This window comes from Stegastes partitus, unplaced genomic scaffold (genome assembly GCF_000690725.1).
Source record: "Stegastes partitus isolate 25-593 unplaced genomic scaffold, Stegastes_partitus-1.0.2 Scaffold600, whole genome shotgun sequence".
In the NCBI taxonomy this organism is placed as follows: Eukaryota; Metazoa; Chordata; class Actinopteri; family Pomacentridae; genus Stegastes; species Stegastes partitus.
Window position 1 is genome coordinate 223,891 of NW_007578331.1, and position 19,873 is coordinate 243,763.

The 19,873-nt window shown below is 44.7% G+C and overlaps 1 protein-coding gene across 3 annotated transcripts in view; it reads right to left on the bottom strand.

Annotated features, from left to right (window-relative positions):
* Positions 1–19,873, bottom strand: part of zfhx3b (zinc finger homeobox 3b) — a 137,355-nt gene that overhangs the window by 58,351 nt on the left and 59,131 nt on the right. For all 3 annotated transcript variants that reach the window (XM_008289227.1, XM_008289228.1, XM_008289229.1), the window contains exon 5: positions 129–360. In XM_008289227.1, the coding sequence (XP_008287449.1) occupies positions 129–360 (232 nt within the window). The remainder of the gene's footprint in view (positions 1–128; positions 361–19,873) is intronic.

Genomic DNA, 19,873 nt, shown 5'->3' on the forward strand with positions numbered 1-19,873 from the left:
ATGCAACACTCAGAAGCCTCAGAAGCTCCACGGATGAACAACTGGATGTGTGTTTATGTGCACAAGAGGCGAAGCTGCATAGGTGGAGAGAGCAAGAAGTGAAAACAAAGTCATGGGCGTGTTCTGACCTGTATCCGAAGAAGGGCATTTGCGAATGGTGAAGATGGAGCTGAGGTCCTCCTCCTCCTCCGGCAGGCCTTTCTGCAAGCGCTGAAGCTTCCTGAGGCTCTCGCTGCGTTGGTGCTTCATGGAGCGCACATGCTGGATCAGGTTGAGCTTGGCCTTGGTCGAGTAGTTGCACAGCACACAGTGGTAGTAGCAGGCATCACCCTCCACCGCGTTTTCGTGCTGCTGCAGGTGCTGTGGGAGGGGGATGGAGAAAGATAGAGGAGGAAAGGCAACACGGAGAAAGAGAGGGAGAGGAAAAGAGAGAGAAAGAAGTTATTGTAGATGGCAGATAGCTGGCTAGGCACCACCGACTCACTTTCACTCACACAGTTGGCAAATGAACAAATCAATTCCCAATCACAGCCCTGTTGTTTAACATCCAGACCTCTTCCACTTCAGGACAACTGTTTGGACTGCACACTTGTCTGTGTGAGTGTCTGTATCAGTGGGCTAACAGGACAGGAGAGGCCTGGGAGGCGCGCAAATCTCAGGGGCCCGAGGGCGGGCAGGAATCACATCAGCCACCCTTCAGAAGCCGTGGGTCTGCAGCCTCACAGACGGAAGGAAGCATTGATCCCCTTCACTCAACAGAAGCTTCCCGTCTCTGAAAAGGAAACTCCAAACATCTGCCTGTTTCACGCATGGGATACTAAATATTGATCATGGCGAGTTAAATCCTCGCTCTCTCGTGGAGAAAGAGAGGCAAAGCCAGCCGGTGGTTGAGCAGGAGGGGCACTGAGTGCATTCTGAGGGAAAATGGAACATTCCACAACAGGAGGACAACCTTCAGAGGACAAGAAATCAGCATCAGTATTGACCTGTCAACCCCAGCGCTTCCTCCCAACGCTCGACGGTGCGCCTGTTCCAGCCTGGAGCCCACCCTCCGGAGTGTCACAACATACGTACCGCCCCGTAGTGACACCATGCCACCACAGCCCCTCGTCGCACCGCCGAGCTCCGGTCTAATTACCTCCTGCATGGCTCAATCAATGATGCAAGGCCAACACAATATGGCTGCGCCTGGTGTGAGCAACAGAGTTATTGACCATTATCCTAAAGCATCACACTGATTGTTGCTGCATGTTTACAATAAAAGCCCCGGCCCCGGTATGGCCACTTGTGTCACGCCTGTCAAGACATCAAACTCTTGAGTCTCGCTGTGGATTTCTGTGGCTGCAATCAATGCCAATCACCAAAAGTTGTCCTCTAATCTTTTCAGCCGCTGTGTCTCCTTTGGGGACAACAATAAAGTGATTGTGAATAGTAGTAGATATGGAATCAGTATGATATGATACAAACTTCTTGTACATGTAAATCACCTGAGAACAAAATGAGGATGAAACACTAATGATTTGTCGTTCTTAACCAGATGAAACAAATGAAAATTATCCTGCTGCAGTAAGAAGAAGACGATAACTCCTCGAAACACAGACAGCAATGAGAACTGGAGCTGAACAATTTGATAAAAACGTCTAATCGCCAGTTTTCTGAGAGATTTTGTGATTTGATTTAAAACACAATCTTTGAAAGCAGAGCTTCAATTAAATATTTGCTCTGTAACAGATTTTAAATATGTGCTGGAACATTACCACACAAGAGGACGGTGTGAACGTGTGAAACCACCGACACATCAGGCCCGGCTCAGGTGCAATGCAAAGTATATTGTAAATTTAAAATTTTGGCAACTGCATTGTAGAAAATTGTGATTTTTAACATCTAATCGATTCATTGTTCAGCCCTAGTTGGTTTGCTTTGTGTCCATTTTTGCACAATCCTACATTTACGGAGTATAATCCTCTGTGTGTTCATTTAGCTTGAACATCAGGCTTACAATTACGCTTCGAATAAAAGATCAGAAAAATGAAACATTCATCAAAAAGAAACTAAAGCATCCTCCCCGCCCGCACTAGATGGCCTGTTTGGTTGGCTGCAAGACACAAAAGCAATGGAAACATTACACATTTAACCACATTACATCTAAATCAGGTGTTGACAGGCTGGTGAAAAAAAGAGCCATAACAATATTATGCCTGCCTAAAATGCTCTTGTCCCTTTCTCCTAATGTTTAATTTTCTAGCAATATTGTAATATTGCTATGGGGTTTTCTGGGCTATTGTGTTTCATTCTCTTTGGTTTCATATTTCTCACTTCTACACCTAAAATGTGCATTAAGACACCGCTTCCAGGAAAAGGAATAGGAGTTTTTTTTCCTCTTTGTGAGCCCCACAGCTCGGTGTAATAGAGTTATTAGGTGATTGTAAAAAGCTCTGTGCGCTCTCCTTTCTCGCCTCGTTTTAAGCCATCCATGATGTCATGAAGAGGTGTTTCTGGATATTGTGGGAGCCCTCCTCCTTCTCCTCCTTTTCCTCTGTGCAAAAATATTGCATCAGAACTAAGGTAGAGAGAAATCTGAGAGACAGATTCAGTTATAGATGACACCAAATCAATCAAATTGCTCTTAGTCATAGCAGATGTCTTGAATTTAAAAAAAAAAAAAAAGGGTTCCTTGCCACAAATGACTCAAGGCTCCAAAAATCTACAAGAAGACAAGTTTTAAAAAATGACAGCACCTGACCGAAACTTCAAAGCAAGTCTCATGAGGTAGAAAAAAAAAATCCTGGGAGTTTTATAGTTTCCCATAAAAAGCACAGGGTTTATATAGGAGTGAACCTGAGACTGCCTGCCCCAGAATCGGCCATAATTCACTATAAACCTGACTTGCCAGGAAGATGGGCTCAACGGGGCCAAAACTGGCCTGCCCCAGTTCGTGTAGCTCTGTCTACAATGTCAAACGGTTACACCTGTAAACCAACACTTTCACCATCTCTGCACTGGCCATGACCCAAAGCAGTCTGGGGCAGTTCAGAGTCAGTGAAAGAGGGAGGAGATCAAACCAATGAAGAGTGAGGTGGTCCGTGCTCATTCAGTATTCCAGGGAGGACTGGGGCAAAATTGCATAGTGCATAGGAGAGCAGCACAGCTTGACCCATGAGAACAACAACCATCTGATCATCAGACACACAAACTTTCTCTAACATTGATTCTCACTGGATTCCTCAGGAATTATCCATGAGACTCCTAGGATTATATCTAAAAGCACAAACACAGTTTGGACACAGTACACTCGCTGGCTTCTCTGGTTCGCACACATACAAGCGCACACACACACACACACACACACACACACTCACACACACACTTTGAATGTGAAACATAATAATGCATGAGACAGGGCCTATGTCTGTTTCCTATGAACCTGCAATGAAGCCCCTAGTTGATAAATCACCTCCAACTGGAGTGCAGGAATTTGGCGGCTTAATGAAAAAGTCATGTTGGGCTGGGAGGAGTTGGTCGGCCTGGCTCAGGGGCTTCTAACCGCCCTATCAAGGCCCCAACAGGAGGGGAGCTGTGGAGCATAATGGGGGGAAGCTGGCTGGGTCAGCGGCATGGATTCAATACCACTGAACTGTCTGGAAATTTACAGCAGTTATATAGGAGATTCAGCTGAGCAAGTACAAGCGTGTGACCGCCTGTAATGCGGCGATGTACTCAACAGCAAGCAGGAGACATGCTGCGTGCATGTGAATATACTGCACGTGTGGTCCGATTTAACAGATAAGTTCATAAAAGCACAGCGATCGAAGGTATCTTTAAGTCATTTTGTAGTCATATTGCGATTTTCAAAAAATATATATACCCCAACTACCATTTTTATAGCTTTTAAAAAGACATTCTGCCGAAGGGTCCGGTTCTAAGCTTTATACTGTGGTGATTTTCATAGTTTAAAAAAGCAATTTCAAGCCTCTCTCTTCGATGGAGCACCTTGTCTCTTGCTGTGGAGGCTGAAGCAGTGCTCTGTGCTTTTTCAGGTAAAGAGGGACAGGGGCGGTGTGGGCACCACCCCATCCTCTCTCTCACAACTCTACAGTGCACCTTGCCCTCTGAGTGGGCAATACATGGCTGTATCAGTTTCACCACCCACCCAGAGCACTGCATACATCTGCATTTCCATCCACTTAAATGCAAAGTAAAAGTGCACCTTTAACACAAAACAGTGTGGTTGCAGAGAGAGTCCAGCTCGCACAAGATGGAGGTGGGTATTACTGGAAGGGTGGAAGGGAGACAGAGAGCCGGTAATTCCAAAGAATGGCTCCCAAAGGAACCGTATAATACAGCATGTACACGCAACAAACACATACAAAAGTATAGACAAAAAGAGCATCAGAAATGTACACACACAAACATGCACAAAAAAAAACACACACGCATGCGCACACACATACACACGCACACACACGCAGCCACATGCCATTATGATCATACCCTAATTTCCACCATTAAATTTGGCAGTGCTGTTAATACAAAATTAATGCATTAAAACAGATGACTATCTGTGAGCTAAATAGCTATCAATTCTAAGAGAGCTGCCAAATTCCCTCTGTGAGAGAGCCAGTGAGTATCTGCTTGGATATTGCTTTGTAATTGTCTCCCTGATTCTCGGCACTAAAAGCTCTCGTCCGTGTGCGTGTGCACATGCATAGACGTGCTCCGTTGGTGGGGGGCGGTGGGCTTACACGGTTTAGAAAACTGCGGTTCACACCTGAAGCCATGATAGGCGCTGCAATAAAGTAGATCTGAGCAGATCTACGAGAGGATCGCATCCTCTAAATCACGGAGGTAGGAGTCGGGTTTTGGCTTCGTGGCTTCGGAGGTGTTACAATAAGTCAAGCAGCACCTTTGTTATTCAAACACAGTGAGGTCATGGCAGCAATTATAACCAATGAGGTAACCGTATTTCACTGTGAGGAGAGACAATGTAATTGTTGGATTGCAAAACACGCTGCAGCCAAAGGAGAAGGAAAATATGCTCGTGTGGCTCAACAACAAGCCGTAGAGTCCGAACGCTGTTGACTGAATGCAGATTTTTAGCAGAAAGAGAGCATTCGAAAAGGTAGCTGCTCAGTTTCTACCTAATCCTGAAGGCCGTACGTCAAAATCAAGCTAAATTTAAAACCAGATTATTTTAATGATGAGGATTAGGTTTTGGGGTTAAAGTCTAGACAATGAAAATATTTCAATGTAATGACCCATTTCTTCCCAGCAGCAGCAGTGTATTTGCACATGTGCAGAGATTTGTTGGGAACTTGATTCTCATAAATCTGCACTCTGGGATTCCCCTGGAACGTAAGCAGGTTATTTAGCAAAGCAAAGCAGAGTGACTGGAGTCAGTGAGTGCTTACAATTTGGCCTGTGATTCCCTGTCTGCCAGCAGCACGAACAACAGCTCCAACCACAGAGGCCCCACTGGGTGCCAAGTGTGGTGGCTGCTTTGAATTAGCCACTGCAAGTTGCAACATGCCTAAAGTTAGGCTGTGGCTTAAGTGGACTGTGTATTCCAGGCCCAAACGTACCTACTGCTTCCTGAACCTCATCCCCACCCCTGTCCTTTCTTTTCCATTGCTCTTAATACCTGCCACCCCTCCGCTGCATCCTGTCCCTCTGTCTCAAAGCCCATAATGTGCTAAGTTGCTTCCTCTACTGCTTTGCTGTAGAAATGATCCATCACTACCGGTGAATAAAAACAGGCTGCATATTTGTCTCTGGGAGGGAGGGGAGAAACAAAACGGGCCTCTGCGTCGTAAGGGAGAGCAGCAAGGTAAAGATGGATCGCTGGAGGTGTCCTTAGAGAGGATGACTTAACATGGGCCTATGAAACAAAGTAGTTTGGGAGGGGTCATGGAGACACTTAAAGACAATACAGCTACCGGTGCTCCACACCCACCACTCTTACTTACTTTAACATTAAATAAAGCAATAATTATTGAATTCCGTTTGAATGAGTAAGATGCTAGAAAGTAAACAATGGGAACATAATTGCAGAGGGAAGGCAATCAATGCAGGCAGTCATTTGGGCCATGTTGATTGTGTAGACTGCTGTATGTGCTCTGCGCGTGTAAGTGTGTGTGCACTTTTGTGCAGCCATTGCAAATCTAAGGTGAGCCGAGGGGAGTATGCGCTGTGACAAGGAGCTGAGTAATACACTCTCCCACATGCACGCACAAAACAAGAGTTGGGTAATCCCTCCTTCAATAATGACCCAGGGCTCTAAACAATAGCTCTCAATCAGCTGATCAATGTGTCCACATAATTCATGTGCGACTCACTGTCTTTGAAAGGGGAGGAGGAGGAGGATAAGCAAGCAGGCGGTAAAGAGATCAATGCCCTGTGTGGTGATAACGAGCCTGGGCCTATGCCCACAGGAGCCCCACACTGGCGTCCAGGGTCTCTCTCATTAAGAACATTTGGATAAGCATGGCTATACATACATAATGTGCACTTCTAATCATAGCCAGATAAACACATTTCTCCCCTTCTTAATGAGCTGGGTCCTGCTTTTGTGACACACAGCAACGACTCCAAAACAGGCAGGAAATGATGTCAATCCCCAAATAAGAAAAAAAAAAAAAAAAAAAAAAAAAAAAAAAAAATTTTTCAAACCCACCAAAAAAAAAAAAAAAAAAAAAAAAAAGAGTAAAGCAAATTAACAGCAAGCTGTTGGCCTCCTCTTTCAGTAGCTAATTAACAGCTTAACCTCCTGGTGCTTTTATGAAAGCCATGCTGGGAGGAGCTTGCCAAAATTGCAGTACAATAAGTCTGCCTGCAGGAGGCGAGAGCAAGGTGGAGCCATGGGGGTACCCAAACAACTGTTACAGCCACTTGATGACATGTGTACTGGCAAGGTACCATCTGGAAGCTGAATGGGGCAAATCAGGACCTGCCCCGGCCCTTCTCTCCATTACCCAGCGCACTGTGTCAACATAACAACCCTCCATTTTGGACAGCGGTGACAATAATTACTTGTACAGGGCTGAGGAGGAACTTTTTTTTTAAACATTTTTTTTTTCATTTAAACAAAACAGGAAGCACACAACAGCCTGAGATGTTCTGATCCTGAGCTTCAATAATGATCCACTGCATCACTGTTTTATGGGCACTCTTATTACAATAATAACCCATGACATGAAAAAATGAGTCTTTTGAATGATAGCGCTGGTAAGAAAACTGATAATACAAAAAAAAGGAATCGGTCTTTCTCAACAACCTGAATGCTCCAGTGAGATCGTCACGAGGGCGAGAGAGAGAAAACCAGCAGGTCTGCTGAAAAAGCACACCTGCTTTCAGCACCTAAAGCACAAACCTTACTTATTGAGAAGCTGCTCCACCCAAGTCTGAGTGTTCTTCGCAAGCAAAGATGACATTATCCAGAGGCGACTATTATTAAACCAAAAACCACTCCTTGTCTTCTGGCTATAAAGTTTGGCCAACAAGAAAGGCTTAAATCTGAATCACAACTACCGTGACACATTTGTGTGCGTGTACACCTTGTTTTTAAATGCTTCCTCTGAGGAGTTAGTGTTTGTAACGCAAACCGCAGGAATGCCCGATGAAGTTATGGACGCCAACACTACCGTTAGAACAGAATTCTCTTGTACCTCTACAGCGAGGTTTCCAGGAAAATCTGGAATTCACAGAAAGCATGGCATAGTTTGTCTGAAAAGAGCTATACGGGCCGGTACCGTTAGTGAGCTACGTGCATAGTGCAAGTAGACGAGAACAAGACGACCGACTACCCAGGTCTGGACTCAACTGCACTGCAGGTCACTGATGTGTCAGTGGGGTAAAGGCAGAGGCAGCACTTCACCCACACAGCTGACAAGAGTCTCCAACACCTCGCTGCCTCTCATTTGTCACATGCCGGCCAGACGACGGCAGCACGGCCTCGCGGAGCTGCTCTGAATGTGAGAACCAGAAAGCTTGTTAGGTGGAGACGACGGATGAAAAAGAAGTTTGGAGAGGGTGGAGGGGAATGAGCCCTGTGAGAGCAAGGGAGATGGTGAGTCACGGGATGACGGGGGGGGAGAGAGTGTTGGATTAAGATACAGGCAAACACCACTTGTAATGATTAATGCAGTCAGTGAGAATTAAATTCAGAGCAGGAACATTACCCAAACACAATTAGTCCTCGAGAACAAACATCACACTCTGCAGTGAATGCAGATACGCTGCCATATCATTGTGAGGGAGCAGCCGGCAGAAATCAAGGACTCCGGCGGTAAAACTGAACATGCCTGACATGGTCATCTAGAGAGTCACTGTTACGATTAACTGCCCCCTCCCCATCTGGTTGGTTACTGCGACCCAGAGAACGCCCCTGAAACACTCCCATAGCTGTCGGGGTGACCCAGAACCCTGCTCACTGAACTACAGGTATGCCCACATTCTTCCTCCTGAGCCTATTGTCATCTGCTGATCTCCTATTCCACCTTTTCGTTGACGTAACGGCAGCGAGGAGACACAGAATCTAGTCTCCTCAGGCTTGTATTATCTCGCTTTCACCCCTGGCGTTCTCAGTTTGGTAGTGTAAATATTTCATTAACACATAATTGGTTGCAGCTTCAGGCTACGCAATAAGGCTGTGATAGCTGTAACACTGTATGTTTTCTGACTATCCTGTATCCCTTTTTATGTAAAATTCATAGAAATGTGTTTTGGGGAGTGGGTGTTTGAGTTCTCGTAAGGGGAAATGTTTAGTTGTTCGTGCCCTGCCCTCACACGAGCTCGCTAGAGACACCAGCTAATTAAGAACAGTGATGATGTGCTCTGCCAGTGTCAATATTTAACCCAGTCTTATGCAGCTATCTTTATTAGCATCGCTGCACTGACAAAAGGAGCAATGTGGCCTTTGAGAGGTCCTCTTCTTAAAATGAAAATTAATGAGTGGGGTTGAGTGCAGGTGAATATACCGAGTAGGTCTATATGTGGGCTTATTTGCATGGAACATGAAGTACCTCGTTGGAGTGAAACTGCTGTTGAGGGTTCTTAAAGCAATTCATACACCAAACACCCACCAGCTTCACCTGTCAACTTTTCCGTATCCAGCGAGTAAAAAAAGCTGCATTTTTAATGAGTGAAACCCTGACTTTTCCCACTTTTGGTATAGACTCTAAACTAGCCATAAAAAAAAAAAACTTAACATTTCAAGTGCTATGAACAATATCGTCGCTTCCATAATTCTGGTTTTTAGAGAGTTTTTGTACAATTGAAAGCAGCAAATACACACACACTCTAAACTTTCCTGCTCATTCTTCAGCAAGAAGTCTTTAAGCCAATACCTCTTTTGAATTAGAGCCATATAATTAAAACCGAGACCCATAAAGACCCAATTTTCATCAGACCCGTCCTGGCCTTTGACCTATGCCCACAGGGAGGGAGTGCACTAGCTCTGAAAAATGGTGCTCTGTGCTGTGGCCCGCTTTCCCATGAGCATAGCCAACTCTATCAGTAATACATATGGCCTTGCTAACACAGATTTCTTTACAGGGTCACTGTTGGGCGTGCTCATTAGCCAAAGAGAGAGAGAGAGAAAAAAGCATAACTCCACTTTCCATAAAAAAAAAAAAGAAACAAAAGTGCTCATTGATCAGGATGATCAATCGAGGATCAATAACCTAAACCTTCATCATTCCCAGTGCAGCATAATTGCAGCTGAGATATAGTTGTCATCACTAAAAATCAAACACAGACCAGACTAATTGGAAGAGGTCTATTGCTTTGGTCACGCTGGCAAAAAGCTTTATAAGCCCCAGAAAGACTTGATGATGAACGGTCATTGGAGCTTCCCAAAATAACCTCTCATGCCATTAGCAAGTGTCATCATGGAGGTCATTGTGCTGGCTGCCCATTCGGGGACATCTAATACAGGGCATAGCAAGCTACCACACGGGAGCCTTGTATCGCTTTTCTTGCAGCGCGCAAGTTATAAGATCACATCCATCCCCGCGTTTATGGGACGAGTTGATTTTAATATAATGTTTGGGAGGAATGTCCTTATTAGACAATTTGTTGCTGACCTCCGTGTTAAGCAGTGGTCAGAGAAAAAAGAAGCAATTTTCCACTGCAGTAGCTGAGCACTGTAAAGACGCTTAGCGAGTGGGTAAAGCAAAGAGGCATGGCTGATATAATAGATATTTCACAGGCTGGCATCGCAGTCAGGCTGCCCTTACTTGCTACACCATATACACTGCTCAATCGTGCAAAAAATCTCAAACTATACTTCAAAGCCTACCACTTTTCCCCTTCCTGTTTATTGATTAGATAGAGCTCTTGTTCAGTAATTGTGCAGTAAATCAAGCATGGTGAGCACTAATCTCAACCCCGGGAGGAAAGTGTTAAAGGTAAAACCTGCTGAAAAGTGCATAATTATGGTGCTGTGTTCAGCCAGGAGAGAGGATATACTCCTCCCTCTCACATTTCTCACTCACTGCCTGCCTGCCTGCCTGCCTGCCTGCGCAACCAGAGGCAGCAGGGAGAGGGGTTGGCAGAAGAGCAACGGGAAGTGTATACAGTTTCTAACCACCTCTCGCTCCCTCCCTTACTCTTTCAATCCTTCTCCCTCTCAGTGCATTCCCAACCAAAGCGCCGGGGGCGCCATGCTTGTAAAGAAACCACAGCCTTTTGAGTGCCTCTTGTATTTACAAACGGAGGCATGTTGGAATCAAAGGCATTACCACATGACATAACACATTAAACAGTTGGCAGATTGAGAATTTATATACTGAATAGATAGTGAGTTGGGTAAACAGGAGCAGCGCCCTTCTTGGATCAGCTCAGCTAGCTATACTTGGTATGAGAGCCAAACTTACCTAAACCAGAGTACAGTATAGGAGTCAGCAGCAGCAGCTCCCTCTTTCCCCCTTTGCTTTGCCTTCCTTCTTAACACACAGCTCAGGCTATACTCCAGGTGGAGACAGCTATCACTTTCCCATCAACTTCCTGTTCCTCTCGTCTCTCCGCCCCCCTTTTCTCTCCACTCTCTCACTCCCAGCTGCACAACTTTTTTTTTTTTCTCCCTCTACCATTTTTGAAGTAATACAAAGCTGTATCTCTTCCCCCATCTTCTGAAATGCTCAACGCTGCAGTTAAGAGATTTTTTTTCCTCTCTCTCTCTCCCTCCTCACATCGCTTTCTCTTATCCTCCTCCTCCCCCAACAGTTTCCCCATGTTGCTGTTCTGCCTAATCTCACCTCAGTTTTTATTTCACCCTCATCAGCAGGGATCTAAAAATAAATGATAAATGGAATATGATATTTTAAAGTCTTATCTCTTATCTGTTCTTACAGGGGAATAATAAGGTAGTTAATCCTGCAGATCCTACTCAAATTGATTAATCAGCACATGCGGACAATCAAATAAATGATTAATATTCCCCAGTCCTGTGGTTGGACAGTTACCCCTGAAACCATCAGTAATAATTCAGTAACCCTTCCCAGACCACAGGCTGCAGCTAGTCAGCCTCACTCAGCATCAGCCCTCTGATGTTCAGCAGGACTTTGAACTCCCTGCACAGAAACTCAGACACACCAGGGGTAAAACAATCTGCAGCCGCTCTCTATAGCCCTCCTACAATGCCTGCCTACCTGATCAGAATCGCCCTCTACACACACACACGACGTATATACAGAGTTTACGGGAGACGGACGGCAACACGCGGGACAAAACGTGCTTCATCTAAATGTTTGTTAAAGATAGCAGCAAAGCATACCCTCATACTACAGTGGGAGGCTCCAGAACCAGATCTGGATCATCTAGTTCCCCCCCCCGGCTGACTTTACACACACACATGCTATACATACAAAAGAAAACTTTCACAAAAGATTGCTACATAACGAACGAGGCAATTATAAAAATATTCAAGCAGCCGTAAAGAAAAGAAAAAAAAAATCCCTTCATGCACACCTGAAATAATGTGTTACGTAAGCTGTAGGTGAAGAGCATAAAAAATAATGCCACAGAGTTCCCACAGCTCGAGAACCAGATGTCTTCAGGCACTCGCACAGACACACAGACAGACTGACTGACAGAGAGACAGGCTATTTAACAGCAGCTCTCCTCGGGCCTCACCACACTGAGCACACCCTGTCCTGCTGGTGGACAAAAGGGGGTGGAGGGTGTGTGGTGGTGGTGGTGGTGGTGGTGGTGGGGGGATCTCCACTGAAAAAGGCCTTCTTTTCTATCCCATTACCCATGCTATTCTTCCTCCCACAGAGGTCAGCGAGCAGCCATCTTCGTGACGCTCTTCTTCATCTGCCGGCTATAAGAGTTATTAATCAGGGAGAAGGGTTCGAAGCAGAAGAGAGCCCCCTTTGCTCCCTCACATTTGCACCAACGGTGGAGGAGGGAGGGTGGGAGGGTGGGTGGGTGGGGCGGGAGATATATGAGAGTATGGAGGTGGGTGGAGGGAGGGCTGTCTGTCGCTGCCACTGCTTGAAAACACGAAGTTAAGCAAAGTCTGTACTTTAGCCCGACAAACATACACACACTGTATATAGTGTGTGTGTGCCGGAGCCCCACCCTAATCCCTCCTGTCTGCCTTACAGGAGACTCGGCATTCGCGTCGCATCTGACCAGCTGCCTGCCTGAATCTGCACATGCAGCTGTCTGCTGTGATGAAGCCTACTTTTACCGTGACCAGGACACCGGGACTCCTCACTGCATTGCTATGTTTTAATATGGCTGAATAGCATTACTACGGCCATTTAAAATCCCATCTGAGAGGTCGCCGACCTCGGGGGAGTTTAACCAGACTCAGATCAGGTTGAGTTTTAACTGTAACACACACTGATGGCTTTTCACTGGTGCTGGAGAACCTCGGCGGGTAATGCTGCAAGAACTCGACTCTCAACTGGGGGAAGTCTGAGCCCTAAAGTGCGAGTGGCCATTCAGTACTCTTGCCAATATACCTCGTGATATATAGCTTTGTCTTTAATAGGTACGAGCGTGGTGTGTAGAGCAGTGTCGTGAAAAAGCCCCAGTTTTATATATAAGCGTTACAGTTCACTTTGATCTCTTCTCTTGCTCCACTGTTTATAAATCAGCCACACAAATATTTATGAGCGGAACGAGGAAAATGGCTGGTCTGGTTTGTATCTCTGCCCTCCTTCCCTCCCTCGCCTCCCTCCCAACTGCGTCCCCTCCCTCCCCCTGTGGCTGATGTGTGGATGAGGCCACCGCAGACGCAGAGCCAGCGTATAGGCCCCAGGCCACATCCATCATATCTGCTCTGTCTCTGGCCATTGTGTGGCCCCAGATAAGGCCGGCCTCACCGAAAAGACGGCACGTTTACTATAAATAAGAGAGAAAACAATGCAAAACAGAATATATCACTTATCGCTGGTTTTCCTCGCATAGCGTGTCGTATAAACAGTAAAACCAGAACGGTGTGAGCGCGCCGTGTGCACACAATCAAGGACACAGCACCGGACGTCAATGTGCGTGGCGTGTGGACATGCATTTGCGCCCCTGACTAATGCATCACTAGTTCATCAGTAACAAAGTTCAATAAATTAATAGAGCCATGTTCGATACATCCTCCCGCTGCCTCCCTTTTAGCTCACCTATCTCTTCCTGCCTACAACACACACAATGGGACAGGCCCCGAGCTCCTGGATCCATATGCTTTAATTGCTCCCCCCAGCCCTGACCTCTGATCCAGATCGCTCTGATATACAGCATCTCTATTAAATTGGGAAGTAGGTAAATATTCTTCTAATGACCCTCAGTTCTAGTGAAACCATTGAAAATGGAGGGGAAAAAAAAAAAATCAATCTTCTTCTTTCCTTTTTGCCCTTCACTGACTCTATTAGTTCCCTTTTTATCTGGGGTTTGACTCCAAAAATGTGGAGGGAGCCGGAGCAGGATGGAGCGTCTGCGCTGGTTTTGACGGGCCGACGGACTTCGCTGAGATGCATTTCGGTAATGAGGAGATTACAAACCTATGGTCGGAGAGAAATATCTTTTGAACGGCATCTCGACTGTCCTTCAAGTAACACGTTGGGTTTACTGATCCAATATAAAAGTCAGACAGCCTTTATCTAAACCCAACAGAATGTTGATCCTGCAATCTAGACTCCAGATAATTCAAAAGATAACGTGGTTTTAAGCAGGAAAGAGACAAACTGGACCAAATGTTGCCGCCACGTGGTGCGCAGACACACGAGCAGCACAAAAAAAAAAAGAAAAGAAAAAGCGAGGCTATGTGCGTGTGTGTCGACTGTACAGTAAAAGCTGATGAACTGTATGTGTGTGTCTGTGGGTGGGTGGGTGGGTGGCTGGGGGTAGAGAGGGGGTGGTAGTGGTGGACTGGCTTGTCGATCGATGCAGTGATTGGCAGTTAATGGCTTTTCCTGTTCTGCCTTGGTAACCCTGGCCTGATGGCTGTTGCTTCTGATCAGAGATGGCAGATGGTGTTTGATTTTCGTATATAAACCTCTGACTTTGTGGAGATGGCTTCATCATGTTTAATGATTTAAAAGTTAAGTTGAACATTGGGAATACTCCAATGCTGGATCTCTCATTTAAAAAGCCCCAACCTCCCTTCCAGATGCAAAGATTGATCTCTCTTAACTACATGCACCACTCATGGTTAGTATTCTGCTACGAGCCACTCAGTCCGTCAGTGATAAATTATTACAATTGAACTCACAACACAAATACTGTTCTGTGTTTTATTCGGACCAGACATTTCGGTCTCAGGTTCCCGAACATCCTCGCTCAGTTACAAACTCCCAATCTGATGTGATGACTCCACGAATCAAAAACGCCCAAAGATCAAAGATAATCCCAAATACCAAAAGGTCTATTACCAAATTACTTCATCCCTTTCACCCAACCAGTCGGTAATGGCAGCACGGACTAGAAACTGAGCCTATGAAAAAGGAGAAAAGGTTGTAAATGGAGGAAAATTGAATGATAAGCTCCATTTGATGTGTAAGAGAAGATGGTAAGAGAGTGCAAACAGCAGGTCCTGAAATCTCAGATATTTCACAGTAATTTCATGTTCTGATGGGTTCGCCTTTATTTGGCTCCTCACTCAACCAGTTTCGAGCATAAGTCTATGGTTTAAGTCTATTTAATATCCCACGGCTCCAGACATTTTTGACATTTCATCTCCACATAAGTTCAAAAGGAGCTCATTGCGAGAGAAAAAAAAAAAGGAGATGAAACTTTCTGAATTGTCTCGCAACAATACAGAGGCTTTGTATTTCTGATAAATAGGATTAAAAATATTAGAAAAGAGTGTGTGCGTGATGATGGTGATAACAGATATATATGTGTGTGTGTGTGTGTGTTTGCGTGCGAGAGAGAAGATATTTAGGTCACACTGGGACTTACAACTGCAAAATTAATACGCCCTCACTCCTGACACATCAACAAATAATAAAATACTTTGCTTTACAGAACTTATTAAGCTGCTCTCTCTCCCTCACGCCTTTCAGCATGCAAATTAATACACTGATCATTTGAATAATCATTTGCATTCCAGATCTCACAATTCCATGTCCAAACTTTAACAGCTCCCACAGTTCTCATTTGAACAGTAGCAGCACACACTGTCCTTATGGTTCGAATTATTTTAACATGACTGCTCCAACCTAACAAGCATACATTAAGGAAATTCCTATCTTGTGACAGAGATAGGCCGTCTGAAGGAAGGATCCGAGTTTGAATTATTCAGCAGGCCTTAATTTTAGGGGTACTGTTGATTGATTGTGGTGACATTATTAAGAAAAAAAAACGAGTTTGTGGGCCTGGCAGTGAGGGATGACAGCGTACGATCCGAGAGCAAAGAGTCGAAAAGTTCAGTGGCCATGGAGACTTCCTCTGCTGTCTGCATCTCTGAAGAGATTTCAGAGGAAAAAAAGAGGCCTCTGTAAATCAACATGAGATTGAAAAGGTCTTTATAAAACACAAATGTGTGAAACTGCTTAAGTTGAACAAAAGCCTGGACTTCATTCCGCGGCTTCCAGTAAAAGAAAAGCGTCAGTGTGACCCTGAGGCTCGCCACATAAAACAGAGCAGGGTGAGGTGAAGGTGAGCACTTACTAATCAACCAGAGACCAAAACTTAGTTAGAATTTGTCTGAAAGCCTTAGACTTAGTCTCACACACTCGAACTGGAAAGCACAAAAACCAGTTAGTCGTAGTATTTTGGCCACCGGCCCCCAACTCTGAGTTTCTATCTGAGTTCTCGGCTGATTTAGTGCTCGGTACAGATAAAGTCATCATAGTGGGTGACTTTAATATCCACGTAGACGACAAGAACGACAGCATTTAGTTTACTGTTAGACTCAGTTAACCTTCTACCAAAATGTCAATAAACCAACTCGTAGTTTAACCCCTCATCTTGTTTTGACAAGACATCGAACAACTTCCTGTTTTTAAACAAAACTCTACTCTGTCTGATCATTTTTTAATAGCATTTGAATATACAGTAATGGACTATCTACCAAAGAGTTCCATGACAGCAGACGTTTATCTGATAACGCAGTGGCTAAATATAAGGAAATGACTCCGGTTTTATTTCCGTCAATGCCAACACAACGGAGAGCAGCTCCTCTAATGTTAGCCCCACACTGATCCTGTTGATAGAACTGCAGCTTTACTGCGTTTATCAATTAATACTGTTGCCCCATTGAAAAAGAAGCCAGTGAGTTGTAATAAAATAGCACTGAACACCTCAGAATCACACTGTCTAACCAGATAGCTACTCTAGATGCCGTCGCCTTGGCCTCCTCCAGTTCTACTGTGAAGAACCTTGGAGTTATTTTCGACCAGGACATGTCGTTAAAAAGCAAGTTTGCAGGACGACCTTCTTTCATCTGCGTTATATTGTAAAAATCCTGTCTCAGAGTGATGCTGAGAAACTGGTCCGTGCAGTTATAACGTCTAGACTGGACTACTGTAATTCCTTATTATCAGGATGTCCCAAGAATTCTCTTAAAATCCTGATCCGGCCCAGGTTCTGACAGGAACCAGTAAGATGGTTCCTTCCCATCGTTGCCGACCGCTTGCTCAGAGGGAGTCCAAAGGCATCTTGTTGGGTTCAATTTGTGAGGTCTATACCTTGCTATGTAGACCGCTGTGAGATGTTGTAAACTGTGTTACATAAATAAAATTGAATAGAATTAAGGAAGAGACATGATATGTTGGGATGGGCTTAAAGGCATGGTAGTTAAACTTTTTTCTTCTTCTTCCAACACCACTCTGTCTATTCTGGGCATCAGTTTGTCACGAAGGAATGCGAGGGCCATAAAGTATCGGTGCCCTTGAGAAGCTGAAGAGCATTCTTGTCCCCAACCCTTAAAGCTGTCTCTGTCTCTTACACTCACTATAACTTTCCCAAACCCTGCTCTCTTACTCCAGGAGGAAGTCTTCCGTAGAGCACAGGTGTAAAAAATATTATACGTGGGGGTTAAAAAAAACTTTTCCGGATATTCTTCATCTATGGAACTATCTAATTGCCTCGGTTTCAAGACTACGCTTTCGTCCCCTTCTGTGCCTCCACCACACACTCCCTATAGCTACCTCTTACATCACTACCTTGTAATTTCCCTATAATAATTTAAACAAGGGATTCTATTCTCTCTGCTCCGTTCTTTCGTTTTCATCCTTCCATTTTATCCATCTTTTGTATTCAAGAATAAAAGGCGTAATGAGAAAACAAGGTGCAAAATGATCTTTTCCAGAGCCCCTAATAAAAACCGCATGACACCCTGGGCTGCACCGCTTAATTACAAAAGGATGAAATCTTTTCTTCTACATCTGGAGAAAACATTGTCTGCATAACACTGAGAGATTTACAGCTCCCAGTTCTAACCCTGGACTCCAGCACACAGCAATTAGGCAAAACATGGATGGGCAACCAGCGCCATGAAGTTCAGGAAGAGATGGCTAGTCTCTCTTGGCACTGTAGAAAATGCCCCTGAGGTCCCACAATTTCAAATAAAAATTCTACTCTCAGGAAACTGGGGGATGGTTAATTTTTACTCAAGCCGCGATAGTGGTCACAGAGAGGTGAGGCGGACTTTCCACTGCATAGAGTGCTTCACGTCGCATTTTGAGCTCCGTCCAGAATAGACGGCTCTGAGGAGACCACGCTTACAGGCATCAGCATCCCTCTGATGAACAACAAACTCAAACTGCAAAAGTGCTGCAATCCAACCGTAATCAATGCACCTCAAAATGTAAAAACTCTATGGGCTGATTTGCTCAGACAAAGCAAAAGCTCAGAAACAACACAAGCAGTGCATGCCCTGTCAGATAGGAGCAGTGCTAATGGCTGCAGCACAGCACTGTTTGTATCTGCCGTCAAACAAACACGTCAACAGGTTGTGCAGTCACACAAGTAGCTGGTCAAATGCATTAAATGTTATGTAATTTCTCTCAACTATAAATACAGGTATATACAAAATACTACTTATAATATTGCATTTAGCTACGCAAACATTGTCTGAGCCTTACAAGAGGAACATAACAAGACGTGGGGACTGAAACAACAGCCAGAGGCACATATCCATCCTTCTGTAAAATTTATCTGTCCCGTGACTCTACCCTGTAAGTCAAACCCAAACAGAATAGGGGTCCCCGTGTGCTCATCCTGGCACCTAAGACCTCCTCCCTTTTTGCTCATCTGTCTCCTCACCCTACCTTACTTTCATGTACAGCTCCAGTGAACACAGACCTCAGAACTGAGTAGTTTTGCGGCCCTGACCACTCAGAGGCCATTAATCTGGTGGCTAAGCCACTGATGTATTGATGGCACAGAGCCGGTAAGCTTGCCTGCCTCACACTCTCCATCCCTTCAGCTTAGGAGCTATATAGATTCACAGGAGCCTCCATCTGGCCTCATCAGAGCAGCATTTACCTGCCAATTGCCACTGTTAGTCTTTCAGGTGCGGTGGCTACGGGCCGTCAGATGTATTGACCAACTGGGCACAAAGCCCTGCGAGACGCTTCAATCAAGCCATGATAACTGTTTGCTGTCTGTTTGCATGCACTCAAAATGCATCCATTACAAGCATATGAGAAGCTAATATTGGTTTCTGAATTACAAGCAGCAACATTTATCTTACTGCAAAAATCAGATATCACATCAAGATGCTCTGTACGCAGCAGCTTTCCAAAAATAGCACGAGTATTAGCATTACTATTAATATTCCGCGAAACCCTGTAGGCAGCGACAAACACTTTTAGCTATTAACCTGGTCATCACATAGCACCAGTAAACTGTATTATTGACTGATTATCAAAACCTTTATCAGTCACTTCAGCCCGGGTATTCATAGCAATTTGGTTGTTTTGAAATTACATGTAGACAGTCAGTCTACATGGGAACTCATTTTACTACAGTTTGACTACCAAATACATAATAGGTTTAGGAAAACCCCATTACTTGGAATCCTAAAGGGGTCTTTTTGAAGACAAAACGGCTACTTCCTATCTGGGATCTTTGCAGTGAGAGTTTTGTGAGGGTGGAAAAAACACCGGAGTATGACTGATATGGTAATATCACCTTTACAAGATAAAAGCAGGCCGGGCCAGAGTACGAGATTAGATCCAGTGGGTTCAGGAAGAAGTTTTGGTAGGATGATAATGCCCTATTCAGATACAATCACTTAAAGGATACAGCTTTATTATTCTGTTTGTCATAATTACACAATTTAAAGACAAATTTAAGCCTTGAAAAAGAAGCGTTGCATGTCTTCTTCATGTGGGAGCCAGACCTGTTGACTTAATAAGAAAATCAGCGTGTGAATAATACTGCTGTCTTTGGTGAGGAGCAAGGAATTTCTAACAAGCCTAAGAGC